The sequence below is a fragment of the Schistocerca cancellata genome, chromosome 6 (genome assembly GCF_023864275.1).
Source record: "Schistocerca cancellata isolate TAMUIC-IGC-003103 chromosome 6, iqSchCanc2.1, whole genome shotgun sequence".
NCBI classification, from domain to species: domain Eukaryota; kingdom Metazoa; phylum Arthropoda; class Insecta; order Orthoptera; family Acrididae; genus Schistocerca; species Schistocerca cancellata.
This window is the reverse complement of record NC_064631.1, coordinates 333,373,083-333,398,998: the sequence shown is the minus strand read 5'-3', so window position 1 is coordinate 333,398,998 and position 25,916 is coordinate 333,373,083. Positions and strand designations below refer to the sequence as shown.

Sequence of the window (25,916 nt, the reverse complement as noted above, 5' to 3'; positions counted from 1 at the left end):
TGTAAGGATGTAGAAGCATGTATCACTAGGGGTGAGATAGATACTGCCAACAGGAAAATTAAAGAGACCTTTGGAGAAAATAGAACCGCCTGTACAAGTATCAAGAACTCAGATGGAAAACCAGTCCTAAGCAAAGAAGGGAAAGCAGAAAGGTGGAAGGAGTATATAGAGGGTCTACCATATAAGGGCGATGTTCTTGAGAGCCAATTATGGACATGGAAGAGCATGTAGATGAAGATGAAATGGGAGATATGATACCACTTGACGAATTTGACAGAGCACTGAAAGACCTAAGTCGAAACAAGGCCTCGGGAGTAGATAGCATTCCATAAGAACTACTGATAGCCTCTTCTATCTGGTGAGCAAGATATATGAGACAGGCTAAACACCCTCAGACTTCAAGAAGAATATAAAAATTCCAATCCCAAAGAAAGCTAGTGTTGACAGGTGTGAAAATATCGAACTATCAGTTTAATAAGTCATGACTGCAAAATACTAACACAAATTCTTTACAGATGAATGGAAAAACTGGTAGAAGCCGACCTCAGGGAAGATCAGTTTGTATTACGTAGAAATTGCTGGAACACGCGAGGCAATACTGACCCTATGACTTATCTTAGAAGATAGATTAAGGAAAGGCAAACCTATGTTTCTAGCGTTTGTAGACTTAGAGAAAGCTTTTGACAATGTTGACTGGAATACTCTATTTCAAATTCTGAAGGTGGCAGTTGCAAAATACAGGTAGCAAAAGGCTATTTACAATTCGTACAGAAACCAGATGGCAGTTAAAAGAATTGAGGGGCACAAAACAGAAGCAGTGGTTGAGCAGGGAGTGAGACATGGTTGTAGCCTGTACCCAAAGTCATTCAATCTGTATATTGAGCAAGGAGTAAAGGATAAAAAAGAAAAATCGGAGTAGGAATTAAAATCCATAGAGAAGAAATAAAAACTTTGAGCTTTGCCGACGACATTGTAACTCTATCAGAGACAGCAAAGGACCTGGAAGAGCAGCTGAATGGAATGGGCAGTCTTGAAAGGAGGATATAAGATGAACATCAACAAAACTAAAACAAGGATAATGGAATGTAGTCAAATTAAATCAGATGATACTGAGGGTATTGAATTAAGAAATGAGACACTTAAAGTAGTAAATGAGTTTTGTTATTTGGGGACAAAAATAACTGATGATGGTCAAAGTATAGAGGATATAAAATGTAGACTGGCTATGGCAAGGAAACCGTTTCTAAAGAAGAGAAATTTGTTAACATTGAGTGTAGATTTAAGTGTCAGGAAGTCTTTTCTGAAAGTATTTGTACGGAGTGTAGCCATGTATGGAACTGAAACATGGATGATAAACAGTTTAGACAAGAAGGTAATAGAAGCTTTCGAAATGTGGTGCTACAGAATAATGCTGCGGATTGGATGGGTAGATCATGTAACTAATGAGAAGGTACTGAATAGAATTGGGGAGAAGATGAATTTGTGGCAGAACTTGACAAGAAGAAGGGATCAGTTGGTAGGACATGTTTTTTAGGCATCAGGGGATCCCCAATTTAATACCGAAAGGAAGCTTGGAGGGTAAAAATCTTAGAGGGAGACTGAGAGATGAATAAGCTAAGCCGAATTAGAAGGATGTATGTTGGAGTAGTTATTCGGAGATGAAGAGGCTTGCGCAGGATAGGGTGGCATGGAGAGTTGCATCAAACCAGTCTCTGGACTGAAGACAGCAACAACAAAGATGATTGATATGAAATGGAAATGCTCTCAAGACACAAAATGTCCTAAACAATGTAGATATAAATCTGATAGAGATATGTGAAAATCTCACACCAAACATTGGATATTTTTCTTTGAAACATTGATTCACAATCACCATTATTAGCTACACAGAACAAAATGAACATCTTTGGTACCTCGCACTACTTCTCTGTGACCTGGAATCATCGAGGACTATTTTGAGAATGTTTCTGAAATATTTTGTCAAATGTAATATACTTTTCATTGTAACAATATTTTGAAAAGGATGGTTGCTACATACCATAGACCAGAGATGCTGAGCTACAGATAGGTACAGCAAAAAGACTGTCAGAAAGTGAGCTGTTGTCCAACAAGGCCTTTGTCAGAAATAGACAACATACACATGCATTGATGCAAATGCATCTCACACAGACATGGCCATAATCTGCAGCTGCTGAGGTTAGACTACAAGGAGCAGTGCATGATGGGAGAAGCAAGTAGATGGTGGAGGTAAGAAGGAGGCTTGGATTGGGAGGGGGAGGATTAGCAGGGCAGGGGAAGTAGAGTATGCAGTGTGATCAGTAAGGTGACAAGAGAAAGTATGGGCACTGAGTAAAGTAATACATTAGAAAATAGTAACAAATGAAACAGCACCGGGTTGTGGGAAGGAAGAAAAGCTGTCAGGCAAAATCAAATAGTGGGAACTCCAATATGAAATGCAACAGTATTATGGAAAGAATAGTTGCTACCCAGCATATAGCAGAGATGCTGAGTCACAGACAGGCACGAACAAGGCCTTCGTCGGAAATAGACACTACACACACACACACACACACGTCTTGGAGAGCCCAGGCTCTTCCATGTTGCTTTGTCTCTGGGTCATAACTGTAAATCCAGTTCTTGTTGCCGGTGATAACTCATGACAAGAAGGTTGGATCATCAGATGCGGTCTGACAAAGATCCACGTACAGTTCAACACGCAGTGCCTTCTGATCGGCAATCAAGATCATTGGCACAAATTTTGTGGTGACACGATGCGTGCCTACTTCATCAGTCAACATTCATTGACATGTCCCATAACCAGTACCCACTTCATCTGCAAGGTCTTGAATGGTTCAGTGTTGATCCGTGCGAACCAGTTGTTGGAGTTTGGCGACAATGTCTGGCGTTGTGTGGCTAACATGCCTTCCAGTGTGAGCATCATCTTCAACATCTGTACGGCCGGCCCTAAACTAAGCATGCCACTCAAACACACGCTTATGGCTCATACTCTGGCCCCCAAACACTTGTTGAACCATTGTAAGGGTCTCCGTAGCACTTTTCCCAAGATTCACACAGAATTTGATACATATGCGCTGTTCTGTTCACGGATTCATCTTAAAATCGACACACCAAACACAGAGTATTATGGAAATCACTGTGGGCACGCAACACATCTTCCCAGCTGAATGCCACTCCGCACAGTGACTCACCAGATATGCAGCTCTTGCCACCTAGCGGTGCAAAGATCTACTACCTCTACTTTCCAGATGGCAGCACCAGTCCCGAAAATTTTGGATTCCACCTCATATGTAAGGAGGAGGTTGTGGTGGGGAGGGAGAGGGATAGTAGGGTTTACTGTTGAGTGTGTTTTTTTACACATGTATATTATTGTGCTTGTTATATAATCAGCCTGCAATATTACTCTCTCTTTTCCATTGCATATGCTTTTGAAGTTATACCAGATGGCACCTACTAATATGTTAGCATCCAGTGACAATATTACGAAAGGGATAGTTTCTACTCATTGTATAATTGTATAGCGGAGATGCCGAGTTGCAGATAGGCACAACGGCATCTCCGCTATATGTTGAGTAACAACTATCCTTTTCGTAATATTGTTACATTCCATCCTGGACTTTCATTGTTTGATTAGTATTCAACAAAATAAGTGAAATGATGTAATTTTAATATTCTGACAATTTTCTTATATAATTAAAGTGACATGTCAGTGGCTGGTAATTAATAAATATTTAAGTTGTTGCGCTGAAGTCACTTGAAAGCATTACCTTACCATAGAAAATTTCATTTACCCTCCAAAAGACAATATGTTTGGAATCAGTAAGGTGTAGTAAGCCAAAAACAGTGTGAAAATATTAATCTTGACAGTACATGGATCACTCAACTGCAATTTATGACTGCCTAATTGTTACCCATTAATACACCTTACTGAAGCAAAAGGGCAATGCAATTTTAAATATCAAGAACTGAAATAGAAGAAAGGACCAAAGCTAAACTTGTCTTACACATTTCGTAATAAAAATGTTGTTTGAGATATTTGGCTTTGGGCTTAGAGTCTTTGACCACACTTAGGGGTTAAATACACCATTCATTATGTCCATTAGTATGACATTTTTGCATGAGCTCTGTCACTGTATTCAGTTCCAGAGTGATGTAGTTGCAGCATGATACAAGGCAATAACTGCTACCGGCAGTTACAGTTGCCAGCTTATGGTAATTGCAGCTATGGTCCACATCTGCCATCAGTTTGGAAGGTCAAGTTTTTTGTGGTTTGTGTAATAATACTCCTAAATGATGCTCCAGTTACTTCACAGTCTCTGTGGTTTTGAAGTGTAGTTTGAGCGTGACATTAATCTCCATAATAAGCTTATTGTGTTTCAGGATGACGTCTCATCTTCTACCTACACTATGCTCTCAGTCTGACCTAGGCCGTTTTCAAAAATGAAACAAATACTTCCAAGACTTATTAATAACCTGAAACTATTACAGAAATTTCTCTTTTCAAGGTGCTGTAAGGATGTCTAGTTCAAAGAAGCGGTCATTTGAAACTGACAGCAGCTCGGATGATGATGGCTGGGTTGGGCCACTTCCTTCTGAAGCTGCAGAACCATCAAAACCAAAGAAGGTCAAAGGTATCATTTGCTTTTAGTCTCCGTATAGTTTTACATCCATTTCTAACTTGAGAGTAGATGTATCAGAAAGTTTAAGGGAAAAAAATCCAATTCATAATACATGTAGCCTGATCTTTCTAGATTATGTACTGTCGACCAGATTGAAATAAGTCCTGCTAGATAATTTCGTTCCACTCTGGATGATTTTAAATAGAATTATTTTCTGACAAAATCGGCAAGGACATTTTGATTTCTTATGTGTTTTGGAACAAATGTAGATCATTTTGCAAAAAGAGTTTGAATTTCGTGATGATTAAACCAGTCACAGGTGCTGTATAATTCTTATTCTTAGCGCAAAGTGTAATGCTTACATATATTAGTATGAAATATGAAGGGTGCCTTGAGATGTCACTTTTCTCCACACTGGAAAGTGTACTGTCACTGCATAAAAAGTCCTCGATTTACTTGCCCCATCAGATTCATGTAAAATCCCAAGGTTTTGGTGACTGCCTCCATCACCATCATCGTCAGGGGCTAAGACTGACTGTTGTGAACTGACGTAATGGATGGTGCTGCAAGCAACTCTAGATAGAGAACACAAACAAAATGTATGGACATAGAGGGGGCCACCTTAGTATGCAACAGTTACTTGTTGTCAACATGATGTAATCCAGACAATCTGATCCCATCCTCTGGGTATAAAAGTGCAAGCCACGCCAGTTCATGGCAGTCAATCTTAGCCACTAATGACGGTGATGGACGTACTCATGAAAAGCTTGGAATTTTATCCGAATTTGACATGGTAAGTAAACCATAGACCTTTTATGCAAGGAGTCCATCACAAAAGACTTCATAGTCGGAGTAGTCTTAATGATTTGGGAACTGAGAATGTGCTCCTGACGCATCCTTTTCTTCTTTTTCAGCATTCAGTTACTATCTACATGTATCTTATCTAAGTTGATGTCCTAGTTTTTCTGGGAGCTACATTGCTAATATTTCTTCTATGGTTCAGTGTGGCTCTTTGGCATTTAGGTGTAGCATCATATAGGACTAATTTTATTTATAATGCGGAAGGACTTCTATTGAGGAATTGCCTTTGTGGTGGTCCTGTAACACACTGAGTTAGTTTGCAGTAATCAGATTTCTATAATTGAGGAGGGGTCTATTTTAGACTATCAGTTGTTATTCTATTCAACTTTTTTTGTGGTGGATGGCTCAAGAATGAGTCTTCCACCAAGCCTAGAAAAGTTATAAAAATTGGTAGGTAATCAACTCCCCCCCCCCCCCCCCCCCCAAAAAAAAAAAAAAAAAAAAAAACTTTTATTTCCCAAGTAAATTCAAATGATGGTTATGGCAGTGCAAAGCGTATCTCTGTTGCTGATGTTGTCTCTGACTTGGGGCTATGCCAGTAGGGGAGTCTCCATTCATTAGCACTTTAAAGACTGATTGCTATTAACAGGTCACCATTGTGATATTTGAAATTGCATTCCCAGGATGTGTAGTGGGCATCAAAGTCCCACTACAGCCAGTGAATGGCAAACGAATTAGAGACATTATTGTGCACTTGATAGAGGCATTTTAAGTGGGCTGTAGGTAGCCAATATGTTCAGGCCACATTTGTATACCCAGACTGTGGCCTGTTAGATACTGGTACAGCTAGTATATGTGAGTTATGGCAATTCAGTTCAAGAATATCGTAAGAAACCTCTTTTACATAACTGTTGTTCCAGTTGCTCCTAAGTTGGGATTTTGTTTTGTTTTGTCAACATGTTCAGCTGTGAGTTAAGTGTCTTTTGTAACTCTTTCTTATTTTGACATGAGGCTGGTAACTAATTATACTCATTTTTCTTTCAGTTCTGAAATATGAGCAGCTGTATTTAGATAATTTACCTTGTTCAGAATCCTATGAGAGAAGCTACATGCATCGTGATGTTGTTACACATGTTGTTGTTACTAAGTATGTATATACTATTTTGGATATTTATAGTATTATGTTGTAAGTTTACTTTAACATAATGTTCCTACACTTGATATGTTATGCTTTATCGCTTAAGAAGACGTACTGCATTAAATGAACATAACCAGCTAATTGTAGCACAGTATGGGTATGTTCTGCTTTCATCTGAAAATAATTTTTTTTTCTTATGTCAGCTTTTGTGTGGTGAAACTAGGCCATTAATATAAGTTTGATGGTTACTAACAATGGACATGATATAATTTTAAATTATATAAAATTTTTTCACAACCAAAAGTTGTGTTTCTTTGACTAGATTGCATGATGGCTGAAATAATGATGAGGACAATAATATATATAATTTTCAGTTTGTTTATCTATAGTGTTTCATGTTGTTTGCAAATGTGCCTTTGTTTGACTGCTTCTTGCTATAAATTTGCTCAATTTTCAGGACAGATTTCATCGTTACTGCGAGCTGTGATGGTCACATAAAGTTCTGGAAAAAGATTGAGGAACTGATAGAATTTGTTAAACATTTTCGTAGTCATCTAGGTCCTGTGCAGGATCTGGCGACCAATTGTAGTGGTTCCCTTCTGTGTTCAATTTCAACAGATAAATCATTGAAAGTGTTTGATGTTGTCAATTTTGGTAACTATATTTAATATTTGACCATTTTAGCTTTAATTTCATGCACTTACTCAAGAAAAGTTCCAAGTGAATTGACTTATCTTTACACATATCTGTAATAACCAATATTCATTTCTATATTAACCATGTCAAGAAATAAGTTTCAGCATCTATTCCACTTTTTGTGTGATGTTTCATTATGCATTGCCATGGGCTTCCTTTTTTGTTGCATTAATTACTGAACTTTTGCTAAAACGAGTTAATTTACTGAGTGCTAAAGCTATAATTTGTAATTTAATGATAGCCTTTGATAGCTCCTTGGATTCTGATTATTTGCAGTAGAATGAAACTCAGTTCCACATTGCTTAGTTTAGGACGATAATTTAGGAACCAGCAACTCAATCAAATAAGTGAGATAAAAATGTGGTGATGTATTTAAATTAATAGCTTGTGGATCCCAACATTATCAACACCATTAATGGCTGACAACTGTACAGAATCAACAGAAATATTAACGTGTGAAAATTGTGACAGTGCAGCCATTGTAATTCTTTATTTTGGTGAAATATTAAACTCAGTTATTGTCAGATGGTGTTCTCCGTCATAAACTGAAAAAAAAAAGTTGGTCAGCACTAGATGAACAAATTCTCCATAGTATGACTTCATTCACTGTGTTTGCTTCTGTGATTAATCATCAATTTTGACCAGAGGAGGTGTAATCCCATAGATATAAGAGTAACAATATACAGTGGAGATGCTGAGTCACAGATAGGCACAACAAAAAGACTGTCAGAAAGGAGCTTTTGGCCAACAAGGCACTCATCAAAATTAGAAAAAACACACACACGTGCAAACGCAACTCACACACACAACCACAGTCTCTGGCTGCTGAGGCCAGACTTCAAGCGACAATGCATGATGGGACAGGCAACCAGGTTAAGGGGGAGGCTGGGCTGGGAAAGGGGAGGGATAGCAGGTTATGGGTGGAGACATTAAAGTGCTGCTTGTGGGAGTGTGCAGGGACGAGGTGGAGAGAGGGTAGGGCAGCTAGGTGCAGTTGGGAGGTTTTATGGAGGGCAGGCAGGTGAGGGGGGGGGGGGGGGGGGTTAGCAGAAAAGGAGAGAAGTAAAAAGATTGAGGGTACACTGGTGAAATAGAGTGCTGAGAAGGGCTGGAATGGGGACAGGGAAGGGGCTGGATGGGTAAGGACAATGACTAATGAAGCTTGAGGCCAGGAGGGTTACGGGAATGTAGGATATCATGCAGGGAGAATTCCCACCTGCGCAGTTCAGATAAGCTGGTGTTCATGGGAAGGATCCAGATGGCAAAGACTGAAGCAGTCATTGAAATGAAGAACACTGTATTGGGCGGCATGCTCAGTAACGGGGTGGCCCAGCTGTTTCGTGACCACAGTTTGTCAGTGGCCATTCATGCAGACAGATAGCTTGTTGATTGTCACACCTATGTAAAGTGCAGCACGGTGGCTGCAGCTTAGCTTGTAGATCACATGACCGGTTTCACAGGTAGCCCTGCCTTTGATGGGGTAGGTGGTCTTGCATCTTGCCATAAGGCAAGGGGTTGGGAGTCGGGGTTGTGCAAGGATAGATGAGGATATTGTGTAGATTCAGTGGGCAGCAGAATACCACAGTGGGAGGGGAGGGAAGGATAGTGACATTCTTCATTTCAAGGCACGACAAGAGATGGTCAAAACCCAGGTGCAGAATGTGATTCAGTTGTACCAGTCCTACGTGCTACTGAGTCATGGGAATGCTCCTCTGTGGCCGAACAGTGGGACTTTGGAAGGTGGTGGGTGACTGGAGAGATAAGACACGGAAGATCTGTTTTCATACAAGGTGAGGGGGTAATTACAGTCTGTGAAGGCCACAGTGAGACCCTCTGTATGTATTACAAGAGTAGATATTTGATGATATTGCCTGGATCTGCCAGGGTAAGAGTGGGGGGAATTAATATCAATGTCACCTTTTGACCACTTGTGCTATTGGGATGTGACACGACAATTGTTTTAAACTTTGTCACTTGTTATTATTATGGCTGGAACAGCTCAGAGGTTTTTGAGTAGTTTGTTTACATTGAGTGTTTGAAGAAACTGCTGTTAACCCTTTGAGTGTTGCACCGGCATGTGCGGCTGGCCGTGTCAAGCTGCCCTTGGGGCTGCCTAATGCATGTACCTATGTACCTGCAATGGCAGCCACTTCTGCAGACTGTTTTGTGTGCCTGAGCTCTCTGCTCAGGCATCCTCGCCCTGGCCTGAGTATTTCTGGAACCACAGCGGTCGTGACAGTCTTGCAGTTAGTGTGATTGCCGATGTTACAAATAAACGCAGGATATCTGGGTACTTATTCCATAGCTTTGAATCTGGAGATGAATTGCTCTATAGACCTAATGTACACTGAAACTGCTTACGCTGCTAACATGTAACTCCTCATCAAAGGCTTTCTTTCATTTGCAATTAGTTCTTAAGAATCGTCATAAGGTCTCAGTATGCATCTGTGTTTTATTTGGTATTCTGATACTTAATTATCAGATTTTTGTATGCAACTGACGATGTAAATGCTGTAGAATCTGTAATGACCCAACGTTGATGTTCTTCTGTACTATTGCAGTAATTCGTCCGCAAACAAACGTCTGCATGCCAAGACGCACTTTTGAAGCTAATTGCTATGTTTTGAGAGCATTAACCCAATAAATTATCCCCAAGGAAACTTGAAAATCAAAAATTCAACATTTCTGAATTCTTTTTATACGGGACACAATTGTTATTGTTCAGTAGAAATAAACAACTTTTGTTTAAGAATTAGACAAGGAAATACTCAAGTTTCTAAACTACCTAACCTAACTAAATGTCACCTTTAATTCCTAATGACCTTTTGTGCTTCAGAAACAGGCGAGTGTGTGCAACTGACCAACGTGTGCCGAGACGCCCTTTCCAAGTGTAGGCCTAGAATTTTTTCACAAATCCAGTGTCCTGGAAAAGATAGGACAGCAATCTGTTATCGAATATTAGTAGACAATTGTAGCATGGATTGCAGTAAAAGATATTTATTTAAGTGGCAAATAGTTTCGGGCAAAGCCCATTTTCAAACAACCATGTCAAAAAGCAATGTGACAAACACATTATAGCTGTTAATAAAACTACAGAATATCGATAGCGATCCATATGCTATGGTTTTATTAACAGCTATAATGTGGTTTTCACAATCTTTGTTTTACATGGATGGTTTGAAAACGGGCTTCACCCGAAACTAGTCGCCGCTTAAATAAATATCTTTTACTGCAACCCAGGCTACAATTTTGTAGTAATAATAATGCTAGAATTTTTTGTTTAATTGATGATATTTCCACTAAGTTTAAGGTTTAACTTCTACCAAGAAGTTATGGAAGAATACATAAATTTGTACTAAGTTTTTATTTTTGCACCTTATGTACGAACTTTTGAAGCATCCAGTCTGTGTTTGTCAGCAAAGACTGGATGTTTCACATGTTCATACATAAGGTGTTTGTCAGCAAAATAATTCATCTGGAGAGGCTCTTCAAGCTCAGATAATTCAGTGAATTTTTTTTTTCGCAGTTGTATTTCCCATCCTTAAGTTAAAAATAATTTTTTTAAATTTTTGTAATAATTTTTATTTTTTTTAAATTTTTAAGTAATTTTTTTTTCATAAGTAAGGACTTTATTTCATCTTGCAGCTGTAGTAACTTGGCTAAAAGTTCTTCTTTGTGTGGTATGTTTCAAAACGTGTCAACGCACAAAGGTACATTGCATGTTTTGCATTCATATTTCGTTTCTCAACGCACGTTCTGTTTCGAGCAGACTGCACATCTACGCCATAGTCCGTGTTTCTTGGGCTGGTCACTTGGAATGACATGTGGAAAGTGCCTCCCAGTAAAGCAAAGAGGATTCTCATCATCAGAGCGTCATCCTTTCCTATCAATTCTCCGTTCTGTAGCAAATTTTTCCACAAGTTCTCGTACCAGACATAAATGAAAATCTGCTAATGATATTTTGCTCCTTGTCACCGATCTGTGAAGAGTGAGAGCATTCAAAAAAAAAAAAAAAAAAAAAAAAAAAAAAAAGAGAGAGAGAGAGAGACAGAGATTTACTCACAGCTGCAACAGAGCTTAACAGCATATCGGAGTGGTCTACTGCTCCCACATTTCTATTGTAATCAACAACACATTGTGGCTTCACTACTTTTTCAACAGTCATCCTGTTTGACTTTTACATGTCACACATTTCTGTAGTGTTGCAGGTAGTCAGCATGAACACTTCTCTCTTGTCGCACCACTTGATGGTAAGCAGTGTGTCAGTTGACATAAACCCAACTTCTTCTTGTTTCAGTTTCTTTTGTAACTTTGGAAAGTTGTGCCTGTTCCCACGTGAAAGCCCACTTCATCGGCAAACAATGTCCGCAGGCCCCGCAGCAAGTACTCGAAGGGTTAAAAATATCAAATGTTATGTGGAGGTTTATGTTGGATGTTCTTTTGTAAAAGATTAAATTGACGACAAGCTTCAAATTGTTTCATTAAATATTTGGTTATCACCATCTTCAGAAAAATTACTACTCACCATATAGCAGAAATGATGTGTCATAAATAGGCACAACAAAAAGACTGCCAAACAAAGCTTCCAGCAAAATAGTCCTTCATCAGAATAGACTTGTGTCATGTGTCAATATTATGAGAAGGAAATGTGTGTCGTGTGTGTGTGTGTGTGTGTGTGTGTGCGTGTGCGTGTGTGTGTGTGTGTGTGTGTGTGTTCTGATGAAGACTGAAAACTTTGTTTCACAGTCTTTTTGTTGTGCCTAGCTGTGTCTCGGCATCTTCACTGTATATCCTTTTCATAATATTGTTATTATTCGATCCTGGATTTTCCATTGTTTGATTTCATCTTCAGAAAAAGACTATGTCAGAATTCCATTGTTGGCTTTCCATCAGCATTGGTTTCTTTGAAGTTCAATCAGCAGTTACCAAAAAGTCTCTTAAAGGGGCTATGTAGGGGAGATCTTAGAGCAAGTGATCAACTGCCAACTGGTGTAGATACTGGTTATCAGGAATGTCCTAGCCACTCCCACTATGGCTTCACGAAGCATCAGTCTACCACTGGCAACCTAACCCTGCTCAAGGTGGTTTACAACAGCCTTTCCTACAAAAACAGTGTTTAATAGGCATATTTTTGCTGCCTAATTTTCTTTTTGAGTGAGTGGTATCATTCTGAGTTTTAAACATCCTGAGAGATATATGGGCCCTGAAAGGTGATCCTTACTTTTCTTATACTTGATGCAAAATGTAACTTAATACAGCCTCTTCAGCATATAAATTCTTTTGACCAGCATGTTTTTGTTTGTTCTCTTCCACTGTTAGTAAGGCACGAACAGAGAAAAAAGCTGCACCTTTGCTTATCATGTGCAATACAGCTGGTTTTCCCCTTGTATAAGCTCACAACTACCCCTGCACAGGAAAGACTTTTGTTATAAAGTATATCAAAATGTATTGATAATTTAAAATTTCAAGGAGGTATAGTGGCTGACCAGGAGGTGAAATGCCATCACTGGGGTAAAAACACTTAAAACAGATAAAAACCCATTCCTGGCTGTTGGAACTGTTAGTTCCTTTCTCAGGGAAGAAAGTGGAATAGACAGGGAAAATCTGACATGGAAGGGCAGCCGACTAAAACTAGTAGGACCAGAAGTACCCTCCAGTTTTGTGGACAAGGTGAGACAACCCTCAAATGCTAAGTCACCTATCTTGTAGAGAAGCCTAATGATGACATATTTTAGTCTGTCTACAAATGCACCAATACTCTACAAATCACTGTCAAGTGCACGGGTGAAGGTGCTTCTCAACAAACCCCATGTTAGGGTTTCTTAATGTTCCTGTCACATATGAGGTGTGTGACGAATAGTTGCTTTAAATACCTCTGTGTGCACTTAGTTAATGTAATCTTGTTTTCGCAGCCCATATAGAAGTGATATGTAGTTAGCTGAAGTATATTGCAGATTCTTCATTTAATATTGGTTCTTGAAACTTTGTAAGAATGTTTTCAAGTTGTAATTGGTGTTGTAGTATATATCCCTGTTTATTGGGCCATCATGCTTGCAGTTATGCTTCGCAGGCCAGGTACAGCCTCTGCATTAGCTCGGGCCATTTTTGTCTATAGAAGAGTTGCTGAGCTGTTTGCTGCCCAGCCTCCTGCAGCTGCCACAGTATCTGGAGGTGCAAGCCATATCAATTTGTGGCCTGCAGGTTGCCATAATCAACACTGCAGTCACAGGCACCTATTCTCACATGCTCGGGGCTCGTGTCCATGTGACACCGCACTGGTATTCCTCCACTGGTGTACACTTAGGTTCTGACGGCATTTCGACCCCGGGCTTCAGACTTATCACCAGCTGCCTCGAGCCTATGCTTTTTACTACAATGCCTACCGCTGCTGTTACCCATCACACAGTGTTTCTCATGCCTTTGGCAGGAACGCAGCCACAAGATGCATGGTAGCCACTCTGGGTGGCCTTGCTTCACTGGATCTGCTCCTTGACTGCCCACAAGTTCGTGGCCTTGTGGGACAGTGTCATTATGCCTCCTTGACACCTCCCTGCTTACTGCCACTACTGTCAGTCAAAGATTTTGTCATAGTTGGCACTCATTACACATCATCTCCTGTTGTTCCAATGCGTGCTTATCAGTCACTAGCTTGGTACGCCATTTGGTTAACATTACTTCTGGTGTCTGTCTTCAAGTGTCTGCCAATTCAGGTTTTTGAGCCATTCCATCATGTTAAGTTAAAACGATTGTGTGAACATTCATGATGTCCTTTTTTATTCATGTTCAGTATCCCCTGTTAGTCCTATTTGGTATGGATCCCACACACTTGGGCAAAATTCTAATATAAGATGCTCAAATTCAGTTTGACTTCTGAACTTGTTGCAGACCAGTTTTCTCAACTAGTTGAGTTATCTCACATAACTGGTCTCAAATTGCGAGACACGCCAAGAAGGTAGCTAAGAAGACATTGATTTCTGAAGGATTACAAGAGGTAGAGATGATCCTCTCTGAAAGCTCCCTCACCAGTTCTGGGACTGAAGAAAAAGAAATCAGTGGTTTGAGAATAGCTTCAAATTGAACAAGAACAGGTGACCATTATGAATGAAAGGAAGTGCAACTGAACAAATAATGTTGGAGCTGGAATAAGGAATGAATGACCACCCAAAGAAGAATTAGAGTGGGGCTGGGATAAAGAATGAGAGCAAATTGGGAACAGATACAGCAGAAATGGAACAAGGACAAGACTGACCAAATGAAACTGCGGTAGGAATGAGACCGACCTGACGGAAATGGTGAATGGCCGTTCTATCAAAGTCTTTCCAGAAGCTTTCCGATCACTTTAGGGAACTGTTCCTTTGGACCCATTCCTTTCTGAGTAACTGACTTCTGCTGTCTGAGATTGATGAGAATATCCTCCATACAATATTAATTTTACATACATAATATCATGTATCCTTTGCCAGATTTGCATTACGCTACTCTTAGTTTTAAAATATGTGTCCTGGCAGTCATTTCAATATGGAGAACACATTATGCTGAAGGTGTCTTTCTCCCTCATTTACTTGGCATATGTAGATCCCCGACATTGATTTCATAAGACTGATTTTGATTTTTCTCGCCTCTTGTCTTTTGTGATACAAACATGCAGCCAAATGTATGATGATTGAAATATTGTATATCTTCATGAGGAAAAGTTTGTCTGAAATTAAACTGAAACTAAAATCAAATACACTGGTGGAAAAGAATTTTAACACCAAGAAAGAGTTGTACGACATAAATGAAAGCTGGTAGGCACGTTTGAACATCTGAAAGATGATTATTAAAATTTTGCACCAATTGCATAAGAGTGCACAAGTTGTACCACGAGGATTCAAATCATGTATGCTTTAAATACAGTCTGTAACAATTGTGAGCATTAGTTACCTTTTGAGATTGGACACGGTGAATTGATGTTCATCAAGAATGCTTTTAAGCTGACAAAGATATCATTAACAACAACCCACTGAGTTTGAACGAGATCAGGGCCATGAGAAGCTGGATGTTCTTCCCTCCGTGATATTGCAGAAAGTATTTGCGGGAAAGTAACCACTGTACATAACTGAAGGCAGCAGGGGTCATGAGAATGTACGGTCACAAGAAGACCGGGCTTCGGGCGGCCACGTGGCACTCAGTGTATCATACCACATCTGCAGCAGCAATGAGAGCAGCAGTTGGCATCACAGTGACCCAAAAAACTGTTACAAATCAGTTATTTCAAGGACAGCTCTAAGCCAGATGCCCTGTAGCATGCATTCCACTGACCCTGAGCTACCACCATTTGTGACTTCAGTGGTGTCAGGCAAGGGCAGGGTGGAGGTCTGTCATGTTTTCTGATGAAATCTGGTTCTCCCTTGATGCCAGTGATGGCTGTGTACTGGTTAGATGGAGGCCAATTGAGGGCTACTTGCTGGACACACTGGATCTGCACTTGGAGTTACAGTCTGGGTGTGATTTTGTATGACAACAGGAGCACTCTTGTGGTTATCCTGTGTACCGCTGTTGTAACCCAATGTGCTCTACTACAGAGTGTCAACATGTTGCCTTGGCATGCTTGATCACCAGATCTGTCTACAGTGGAGCTCATATGGGACATTATCAGACAACAACTCCAGTCTCATCCACAAACAGCATTAATTGTCTCTGTGTTGACCGACCAAGTGCAACAGGCATGGAACTCCATCCCCCAAACTGACATCTGGCATTTGTACAAGCATGCATGTTTATATGCTTGCAGTCAACTTCTGATGGTTACACCAGTTATTAATGTACCAGCATTTCACATTTGCAGTGGCCTATTTTGTGCTTACATTAACCAGTGATCTTGCAATGCTAATCTCTTACATATGTATTTATTTTTGGCCATAATGGCTACATTTGTGAACCATGACTCTGTGGGATAATTATTTATTTGTAAAAATAAATAAATAAAAAAGTGACTGGTAGCAGAAATTACAAATAAATAATTATCCCACACAGTCACGGTTCACAAACGTAGCTATTATGGGCGAAAATAATTATGATTCAACCATCCAAGTTGTAAAAGTATTTCATACATATAGAAAAATAAAAAAGTGACTGGTAGCAGAAATTAGAAATAAATAAAGATCTTACATATGTTATCTTAGACAAATGTATTCCCAACATTTCATTACTTTATGTTAATTATTTTTTGGTGTTGTGATTTTTTTCCTAGCAGTGAACACAGAAAAATGTCAATTTATCATGTGACAGCAGCAGACTTTTAGGCCAGAGAGGTGACATAAATGTTAAAATTTGGAACAAGAGCAGTCTGTTAACTTAGTGGAACGTGTTGTAAGAAACAAAACTATTTAGGTGCCTGTGTCTTTGCCTGCCCCTCTACCTATTTATAGTCTCATTCCCCACAATCTAATGTAAAAATCATTGTAAATTTTTGACATGTCTCCTGTATGCAAACCAAATGAATTGCAAATGTATGTCATGAGATGAATAGAACTCAATTCACAATTATCATTTGCTAGCTGAAGGAACCACAGTTCTAACAGAATAAGCTTCTGTATTTTTATTATTTGAACCATTGTTTTCTGTCAATTTCTGAATATTTCTGTTGTGTCTACATATAATTTTGTTTTTATTTCCAAGAGGAATTTCATCACTGTTTTGGTAATGCCCCTCAATAGACATGTAAATCAGCAAGACTAGTCATTTTGACAAAATATTATTGAAAGCATAATTAAACCACCATTATATTTCCACTCACTAAGTGTGACTGTAAAAGGAGTTAAATTAGTGCTCTTTTTTGTATTAGATTTGCAGTCAGCCTATAGTAGATTCTAGTTCTGCATTAGATTACTCTTATTAGGCATAGACATCATTTGTGTGAAAAACTGCATCAAAGTTCAGTAATGTGCCACCTTTTTAAGGATAAATTAGATTATAAGCTGAATATTACAAAGGGGTCACTATCATACAGTTTTTAGATTTCTGTCCACATTAAGACTTTTCTATTTAGATTTTTCACTCTCTGTATACTGTACTCTCATAAGGCTTATTTCTGTCTTTAAAACACAATATGTAGTATAACTGGTCATTCTTGTTGTTTTAGATATGATAAACATGATGCGTCTTGACTACACTCCACTGTGCTGTGAATGGATCCATTGCCCAGGTGATGCAATTTCAGCTCTTGCTGTGTGAGTGACTTCGTTTTTGTTCTTTTTTCTCATTTAGGACATGATGGTGTCTAGAAATGTTGAACTTTTATTGTTTCCTATTAGGTTAGTGGTAACTTAGCCTGAAACAGGCAGTTTAGTATTTAGAGAGTAACTGTGTGACTTGTCATGTAGTCATCAGGAGCTCATGCAATGCCTCTGGGTGCAACAAGTCAGAGAACACCAGAAACACACACACACACACACACACACACACACACAATTGTATTGTATTCCATAAGTCACAAAGCCTTCAGGGACTTGGAATGAGTCAAGTTGTACATTAACAGAAGCAACCACTGCAAGCTATTTCATTAAAGTACACTAACAACACATGATAACTAATGCTAATCACCTCACATTTCTCTTTGTTTTATGCTACTCAGCTACTGTTTTTATCTAAGACATCAAACAAAACATTCATGTAACATCACACAGAATTCTGTTAGTTATCTATATACTTACATAGCCAAAATCTGTTTGGTACAAATGTTAAGAATTAATCAAAATTTACATTTGTGAGTCCATAGCAGGAAACATTTCTCCAACAAGCTTGTCGCCAGTTTGCAGTGGGCTACTTATTAACAGCAAGCTGTGTAATACACAGGTAGTTTCTGCCCTAAGAGCCAGTTATTTTGCATTTTAAATGTTTTTAATAGATGGCACATCAGGATACTCCGATTTTTAATGAGATGACCATTTGCTATACATGCCTACATATTATATGCTGAATTGAACTTCTTGGTTAATTTACCTGTGTGTGGGCTTCATGTTAATCTGTTGTCCAGTTGGCACCAAGGTATTTTATTACACAGGGTATTTCATTTAGTGTATGGCCACTAATGTCTACTGTTGCTAGCAGGCCATTTATTCTTGTTGCTTGTTTAAAATTGCATTGTATGAGTCTTTGTGAGGTCAAGACTTAAACTGTTAGCTGTGTACCAGTTGCAGGCATGTTCAGCTGCCTCTTAGCTATGTTTGGTAATACTGAGTGTTGACTCTTGGCTAGTATGCTTGTGTCGTCAGCAAACATTATAGCTTTTGAACCATCATTTGAAGTCATTGCAAGATCATTTTATTGCTCAAAGTTGATTTATTAATTTTCAGAGTAAGTTAGTAATGTGGGTGGCTGGTCACATTTTCACAGCACTTGCCATGCTGAGATAGTGGCACACTGCAGTGAGTGATAGTGGCAGTCAAATTTAAATAACCAGTTCTGTTACTAATAAAAATATTCAATTTTTTTGTTGCTCTTTTTTGTTGTGTGTTGAAGGCTCATTAAATATTTGCTTTCTGTGGGTTATCTTTCTATAATCATGTAGAGGATGATTGAGTTGCTGTTTCAATAATAATGAGAAATCTGGTGGACTATTACACATAAATTTTCAGTCATTTCACTTCACAACACAAATCAGTAAAATACACGTAACATGTTCTCTGTCCTCGCACTTCAAACTTGTGCAACCAACTGCACAAAAGAACAAAGATTTACTTCTAACAACATGTAGCAAAGAAATTACTACCACATATTGATCTGTTTATGCAAAACAATCTTTGGAACATACATTTTATAAATAACATATAATTAACTGTCTATCTTCTTTGAAAAGTCCATAATCATCATTGTAATTACATTAAGTGTTTATAAACATTGACATTTAAACATTTTCACATAGCTATGTAGCAATGGGTATTTGGTTTTTATGTCTTCGGTGCGGTATCAAAATTAACATGGAGATGACACAGGTACTAATCCATTATATACCACAAAGAAAGTTATATTAAGAACTGAATAAATGCTCAAAAACTCTAAACATTGAAAAATAACACTGTAAAAAATAAACTAAGTACTTATCACAAAAGAACATAATAAAATACAAATCATGATTTATTTTAAACCAATAGAGAAGTAACACAGCACAAGCAAAAATAAGAATTTACCTCATTAAAAAAAGAAAAAAATGTCAAGAAGAACTGTAACTACAAAGTTCTTCACATATGGTAGAAATCATTTTGTTTCTACAATATTCCAGTAAGAATCCTTTTCATTAGCTGTCTTTACTTTTTAGTTTGTTTGGTTTCAGTAGGTAACATTTCTTATCCCAAGAAGTTTATTAGATTGAGGATAAATCAATCAATAGGCATTGGGGTGTGGGTTCTCAGTGACCTCAAATGGACCAATATAGATATAAAAAAACTTTTTTAAATCAGATATTAACATTTTAGATTTCTCATGTGATTTAATGAGAACATGTTGAAGATGTTGAACTGAGCAATTTTGACCCTATTATCGTGTCTTTTATTTTTTGTCTCTCCCTGCTTTTTCATGGTTTCTCTCACATCTGCTTCACATTCTTGAGCAAAAATGACAGTACATGGTGGATAATCTACTAATTCAGGGATAAGATTTGGTGGTTTACTGTGAAACATAATGTTAAAAGGTGAAAATCCCGTGAAGCTGTGTTGCAAACTATTCATTACATCTTCAAAATCACTGATGTATTCACACCAAGTAGACTGTATGTGCAATGTAAATGATTAATTTCGTGCATATATCTCTCTCTGCTGGATTGGATGAAGGATTATAAACTGAAATTAAAATGTGCCTAATTCCATATATTTCTGTGAATGACTTCCAACACTGAGATACAAACTGATCGATTGCCTGACAGGATACTGTAGGTTTTCCTGCGTTTCTAAAGTAGTTTTTTTCTGTTTTTGCAATAATCTCTGTACTTGCAGCTTTTCTGACAAGATGTAATTTATATACTTGGAGAAAACATCAGCCATAACAAAAATACAACAATAACCATTTTTACTTTTTGGTAAACTTCCATAAAAATCCACAGCAAGTAAGTGCGTAGGTTCCTCAGGTGTTTTATTTTGCATCTCACCTTGACAGGTTCTGTTACTTACCTTGACTCCCTGGCACCTGTCACAAGTAGATAGTTCTTTCCTAACCTTTGTAGCCATATTATAGAAATAAACATTTTCTTGTAGCTTTTGTATACATTTGAATACCACAGTGTCCGTAACTCTCATGTATATACCGGGTGATCAAAAAGTCAGTATAAATTTGAAAACTGAATAAATCACGGCATAATGTAGATAGAGAGGTACAAATTGACACACATGCTTGGAATGGCATGGGGTTTTATTTGGGAAAAAAAAGGTACAAAAAATGCCTGACAGATGGCGCTTCATCTGATCAGAATAGTGATAATTAGTATAACAAAGTAAGACAAAGCAAAGATGATGTTCTTTACAGGAAATGCTCAATATGCCCACCATCATTCCTCAACAATAGCTGTAGTCGAGGAATAATGTTGTGAACACCACTGTAAAGCATGTCCAGAGTTATGGTGAGGCATTGGCGTTGGATATTGTCTGTCAGCATCCCTAGAGATGTCGGTCGATCACGATACACTTGCGACTTCAGGTAACCCCAAAGCCAATAATTGCACGGACTGAGGTCTGGGGACCTGGGAGGCCAAGCATGACGAAAGTGGTGGCTGAGCACACGATCATCACCAAACGACGCGCGCAAGAGATCTTTCACGCCTCTAGCAATATGGGGTGGTTCTAATAAAACCTCATGTCATTCCAAGCATGTGTGTCAATTTTTACCTCTCTATCTACATTATTCCATGGTTTATTAAGTTTTCAAATTTATACTGACTTTTTGATCACCCGGTACTTAACCAACATTCCAGCTTCTTCCTCTGGCCAACATAACTTCCACTCATCAGAAGCCACATTAGTTCTCCTGAAAAGTGTTCCTTTGTTATGATACCTGTCCAAGTTTTCATTCATAACCTCTTTTGCCTAAACAACTCTTTACTTACCTCCAGTTTGAATCATGGTTTTGGTTCCTTCTAATTTTGTTACGCATTGCCCTAATAATATTCTCATCATGTATACCCTTCATATATCTGATTTAAAACTCCTTTTCCTCTGATGTACAAAATTTTGGGAGGGACATTCTTATATTGCTGGCATGCGAGGTGTCACACTGCGAAGCCCGAGTGCATGAATTTTGCTTCACCCTGTATAATTTCATAATCAAATTGTTGCAAATACATTTCCCATCTGGTAAGCCTCCTGTGAGATAGTCTACATTCTTGTATGTAGCTTAGTGCTTTCTGGTCTGAATATACAATTACTTTATGTCCTAACAAATAGGTTCTGAATTTAGTTAATGTCCATTTAGTTAATGTCCATTAAAAAGCAAATAATTCCTTTTCTGCAGCTGTGTAAGATTTCTCATGTTTTAACAGCATTCTACTTGTAGAGCCAATTGTGTCATGTATGATTTCTCCATTAACTTCTTTTTCTTGAAATAGCTCTGCTCCCAAACCATAATCACTATTGTCTGTGTGTAAACAAAATGGTAGGCTAAAATATGGTCCGTGTAACAAATTTTGATTATTCAATTCTTTCTTAATGTTTTCAAATGCTTGCTTACGTTCTTGAGTCCAAACGAAATTAGTGTTCTTTTTAAGTAAATTGCTTACACAGGATGCTGTCAAACTTTATCCAGTCACAAATTTTCAATAAAATCTACATAAACCGTAAAAAGACATCAATTGTTTCCTACTATGTGGTACTGGAAAATCTGAGATTGCTTTAATTTTAGCATGATCTGCCAAGATTCCTTCCCCAGTAATCACATGACCTAAGAGTTTTAGTTCAGGGGCAGCAAGTTTACATTTTTTGATTTTCAGAATCATACCTCCTTGCCAGAATTTTTCACGTGCCTGCTTCAACAACTCAAAACGCTCTTCCCAACTTTGTCAAGCTTTCCAAAATGTCATCCACATAAACAATAAGTTTTTCTATCAGATCTTGGCCAAGTACATAATCAAATGCTCTTATAAAGTCAGCTACAGGTGAGCTCAAACCAAAAGGTGCTACACAGTATTGGTAACATCTGCCACTGTAGAGAAAGGCAGTATATTTGTGAGATTCAGGGCTAAATTTGAACTCGATGTAATCTGAATATTTTTAAATTTGTGTAAAAGTTCATCAGTGTTTTCAGGTTGATCTATTTCTCTGTACAAATACTTGTTTAAATGCCTACCGTATTTACTCGAATCTAAGCCGCACTTTTTTTCCGGTTTTTGTAATCCAAAAAACCGCCTGCGGCTTAGAATCGAGTGCAAAGTAAGCAGAAGTTCTGAAAAATGTTGGTAGGTGGCGCCACAACTAACTTCTGCCGTCTAATATATGTAGCGCTGCACAGGCATGCTTTGCAGGCACAAAGATAAATACTGGCGCCAAAACCTCCGCGTCAGTAAATAAATTAAAAAAAAAAAAAGGGTGGAAGACGAGCCTTCTTCTCCGCCCCGAGTTTCGACCACTGCATTTTATACATTATCAAACGAAGTAAATAGAAATTCCGTATTGTTCATTTTCGAATGTAGCAGCATTTCAATGTACTACGAAAATCGGACTGGCAAGACTGTTTGGGATGTTTGTCAATATGGCCAACTCTAGGTTCTGAATTTTTTCAACCTGTGAGAAGAAATGGTTGCTAATAGGAACTTTCATGAATTGTGAATCACATACAGTATTCTCTTTGCCATAAGAATAATACGAATATAAACATTTTGCCATGTATTCTTTCGTGTTTGCTGCTATCTCATTTAAATCCTGTCTGCCTAATAAACTACGAAACTAGGCTGAGACAACAGCAAACGCAGAAGAATATACATATCATGTCATGTTTATTTTTGTATTATTCTTATGCCTAATAGTGATACAGTCAGAAATGAAGCACGGCAATTGACTAGATTTTTAAATCTAAGATGACTAATTTCTGTGCAGAATTTAATGTACTAAAGAGGCGTCTGCAAAGATTTTCAAACGGAGAAAAATTTTCGCTAAACTCTTGGTCAGAACGTCTTCTATCAGAAGCAGTCTATTATTTGGTTCTTGTTGATCATTATCAAAGAAAGCAGCAGTGTAAGTTACAACAAATAGCAGTCTCTTGCCATTGTTTTGCTAATGAAACGATTCCTCTCTTTTTTTAATTGTAAGCGGCGGTAGCGCACACAAAAGCAAGCCATGCTGCGAGCGGGAACAGGCCGTAAACACTCATTATCAGAATGCGACAAACAATTCATGACACAGTACAGTAATGCATTTTCAGCTTAGAGTGACGCAAACACCTATAACAAAGAGAACGGCACTTACCAGATCAAAGCAAAATAAGAAATAAATTCAAACCAGACGAAGCATGTGAAAAAGGAAGGGTACCCGTATAAATACGGACGGAGCGCGTGACGCATAGCAATGGCTACCTAGTAAAGCTTAACTGCTAAGCTTACGACTCAAACCTATTGTAGCTGTATCGTCATTCATTCGACTTAAATTGTCTCTCATATTACAATGGACCAACTTCGTTTCGATTTGGAGGTGCGGCCTAAAACTTTTCTCTCCCGTTGAATTTCGAGTCTCAAATTTCAGGTGCGGCTTAGACTCGGGAATTTTTTTTTTCTTGATTTCGAGTCTTATTTTTCAGGTGCGGCTTAGATTCGAGTAAATACGGTAGAATTGAGAACCAATCTCACTCTTCCATCTCTTTTGGAAACAATGACTAATGGGTTGTTACATGGGCTAACACTTCCCTCGATGATATCACACGTTTCCATCTTATGGAACTCTTTCTCAACTGCCATTCTCTTAGCTATTGGTACACAATATGGCTTTATGAAAAATGATTGATGGATGCAAAGTACACTGGTAACCTCTCACTCTACCTGGAATATTACTAAACACATTACTATACTCCCATAACAAAGATTCCAATGCCTGTTTCTGATTATCAGTTAACCCTTTTGCTTCTGAAATCTTAGTTCTTTAAATTCTGGCATATCTTTGAGTACAAATCCACTGTATTTTAAACATTGTATGCTATTCACTTTATTCTCCTCAAAAGATGTAGTTGACTTTGTAAAAAAAGTACAAATACAATCTCCATCAGGTGCATTGATAATCAACTTCTGCCCTATCCAATCAAAATCTGCATTCACACTAATTATCCAAGTCATGCCAAGGGTAAGATCCTCATATAGATCTCGAATTATTAAGAGAAGACATGCCAGTGCAGCCCCTTGTTGCACTCCATTTTTAATACTCAATGTATATGACATCATTCCTCCTATTCTTATACTACCTTGTGTTTCACTCATTGTCAATCTCACCAGCCTTACCAACTTTCTCGAGATTCCCAGTTCATCTAGAGCTTTATATAACTATCATAAGCTGCTTTGAAATCTATAAAGAGGTGATGCGTGCCAACCCCATATTTTTTTTTTTTTTTTTTTTTTTTTTTTTTTTTTTTTTTTTTTTTTTCCAGGATTTGTCTGAAGGTGATTATCTGATCTATAGTTGACTTGCTGGAGAGAAATCCGCATTGGTACAGTCCCATCTCCCTCTGTGATATTGGGAGGATTCTGTCGAATAGTATATTAGAGAATATTTTACATACTATATTAAGTAGTGTGATCCCTCTGTAATTGCCACACTCCATCTGATCTCTTTTCTTATATATGGGACATATGATACCCTCTTTCCATTGTTGGGGCATTTTCTCCTCTTCTATTCTGGTGACCATTTTCAGAAGGCTTCGTTCCAGCTCTCTGCCTCCTTGCTTAAACAGTTCTGCTGGAATACCATCTGTCTCTGCCGCCTTGTTGTTTTTCAATTTCTTCCTGGCAGATTTTACTTCTTCTATATTTGGTGGGGGCAGTGTTGTCTGGGTCCTCTTCCCCATTAGTTTCTATTGGATTCCCTGGTATAGTTACTCTAGGGTTGAGAAGACTATCAAAATACCTGCACCATCTTTCACATATTCCCTTCTCTTCACTTATTATATTCCTTATCTCACCTTTTATTAAGCTTGTTTTACTACCAAAAGGCTTCCGTGCGACATTCGCCTCTCTATAGAATTTTCTTATTTCATTTTTGCTTCTCATGAGCTCCATTTCTTTGCCACTTGCTTTCATCCATTCTCTCTTTTTTCTTTGGTGAGTCCTCTTTTCAATCCTCCATTTTTCTTTGTATGCTTCTACTATTCTCCTCACACAGTGTAATCGCAGTCTCCTCCTGTATGCTTCGTTCTTTTCTTCATGTGCTATTTCACATTCAGTATCAATAAGTAAATAAATAAATATCAAACCATGATGGTCTTACTTGTCTTGTCTCAATTCCAAGTATCTCTCTTGCTGATGTCTCCACCATCTTTTTTATCGCTTCCCACTGATCTTCGATGTTGTTATATTCTCCAATGTTTTCCAGAATCCGAGTTATCTTCTCCTGATACTGTTCTCTAACTTCCACTGATTCTAAAGTTGTTATGTTATGTTCTGTGCCCTGGGTTGGACTCCTTTTGTTGCATTAGATATCTTCACC

General features: G+C 38.2%; 1 protein-coding gene across 2 annotated transcripts in view; it reads left to right on the top strand.

Annotated features, from left to right (window-relative positions):
* LOC126088507 (peptidylprolyl isomerase domain and WD repeat-containing protein 1) overlaps nt 1-25,916 on the top strand; it is a 121,794-nt gene that overhangs the window by 16,901 nt on the left and 78,977 nt on the right. For both annotated transcript variants that reach the window (XM_049906651.1, XM_049906650.1), the window contains exons 2-5: nt 4,524-4,649; nt 6,483-6,585; nt 7,034-7,230; nt 17,396-17,483. In XM_049906651.1, the coding sequence (XP_049762608.1) occupies nt 4,535-4,649; nt 6,483-6,585; nt 7,034-7,230; nt 17,396-17,483 (503 nt within the window). In that variant the 5' untranslated portion in view covers nt 4,524-4,534. The remainder of the gene's footprint in view (nt 1-4,523; nt 4,650-6,482; nt 6,586-7,033; nt 7,231-17,395; nt 17,484-25,916) is intronic.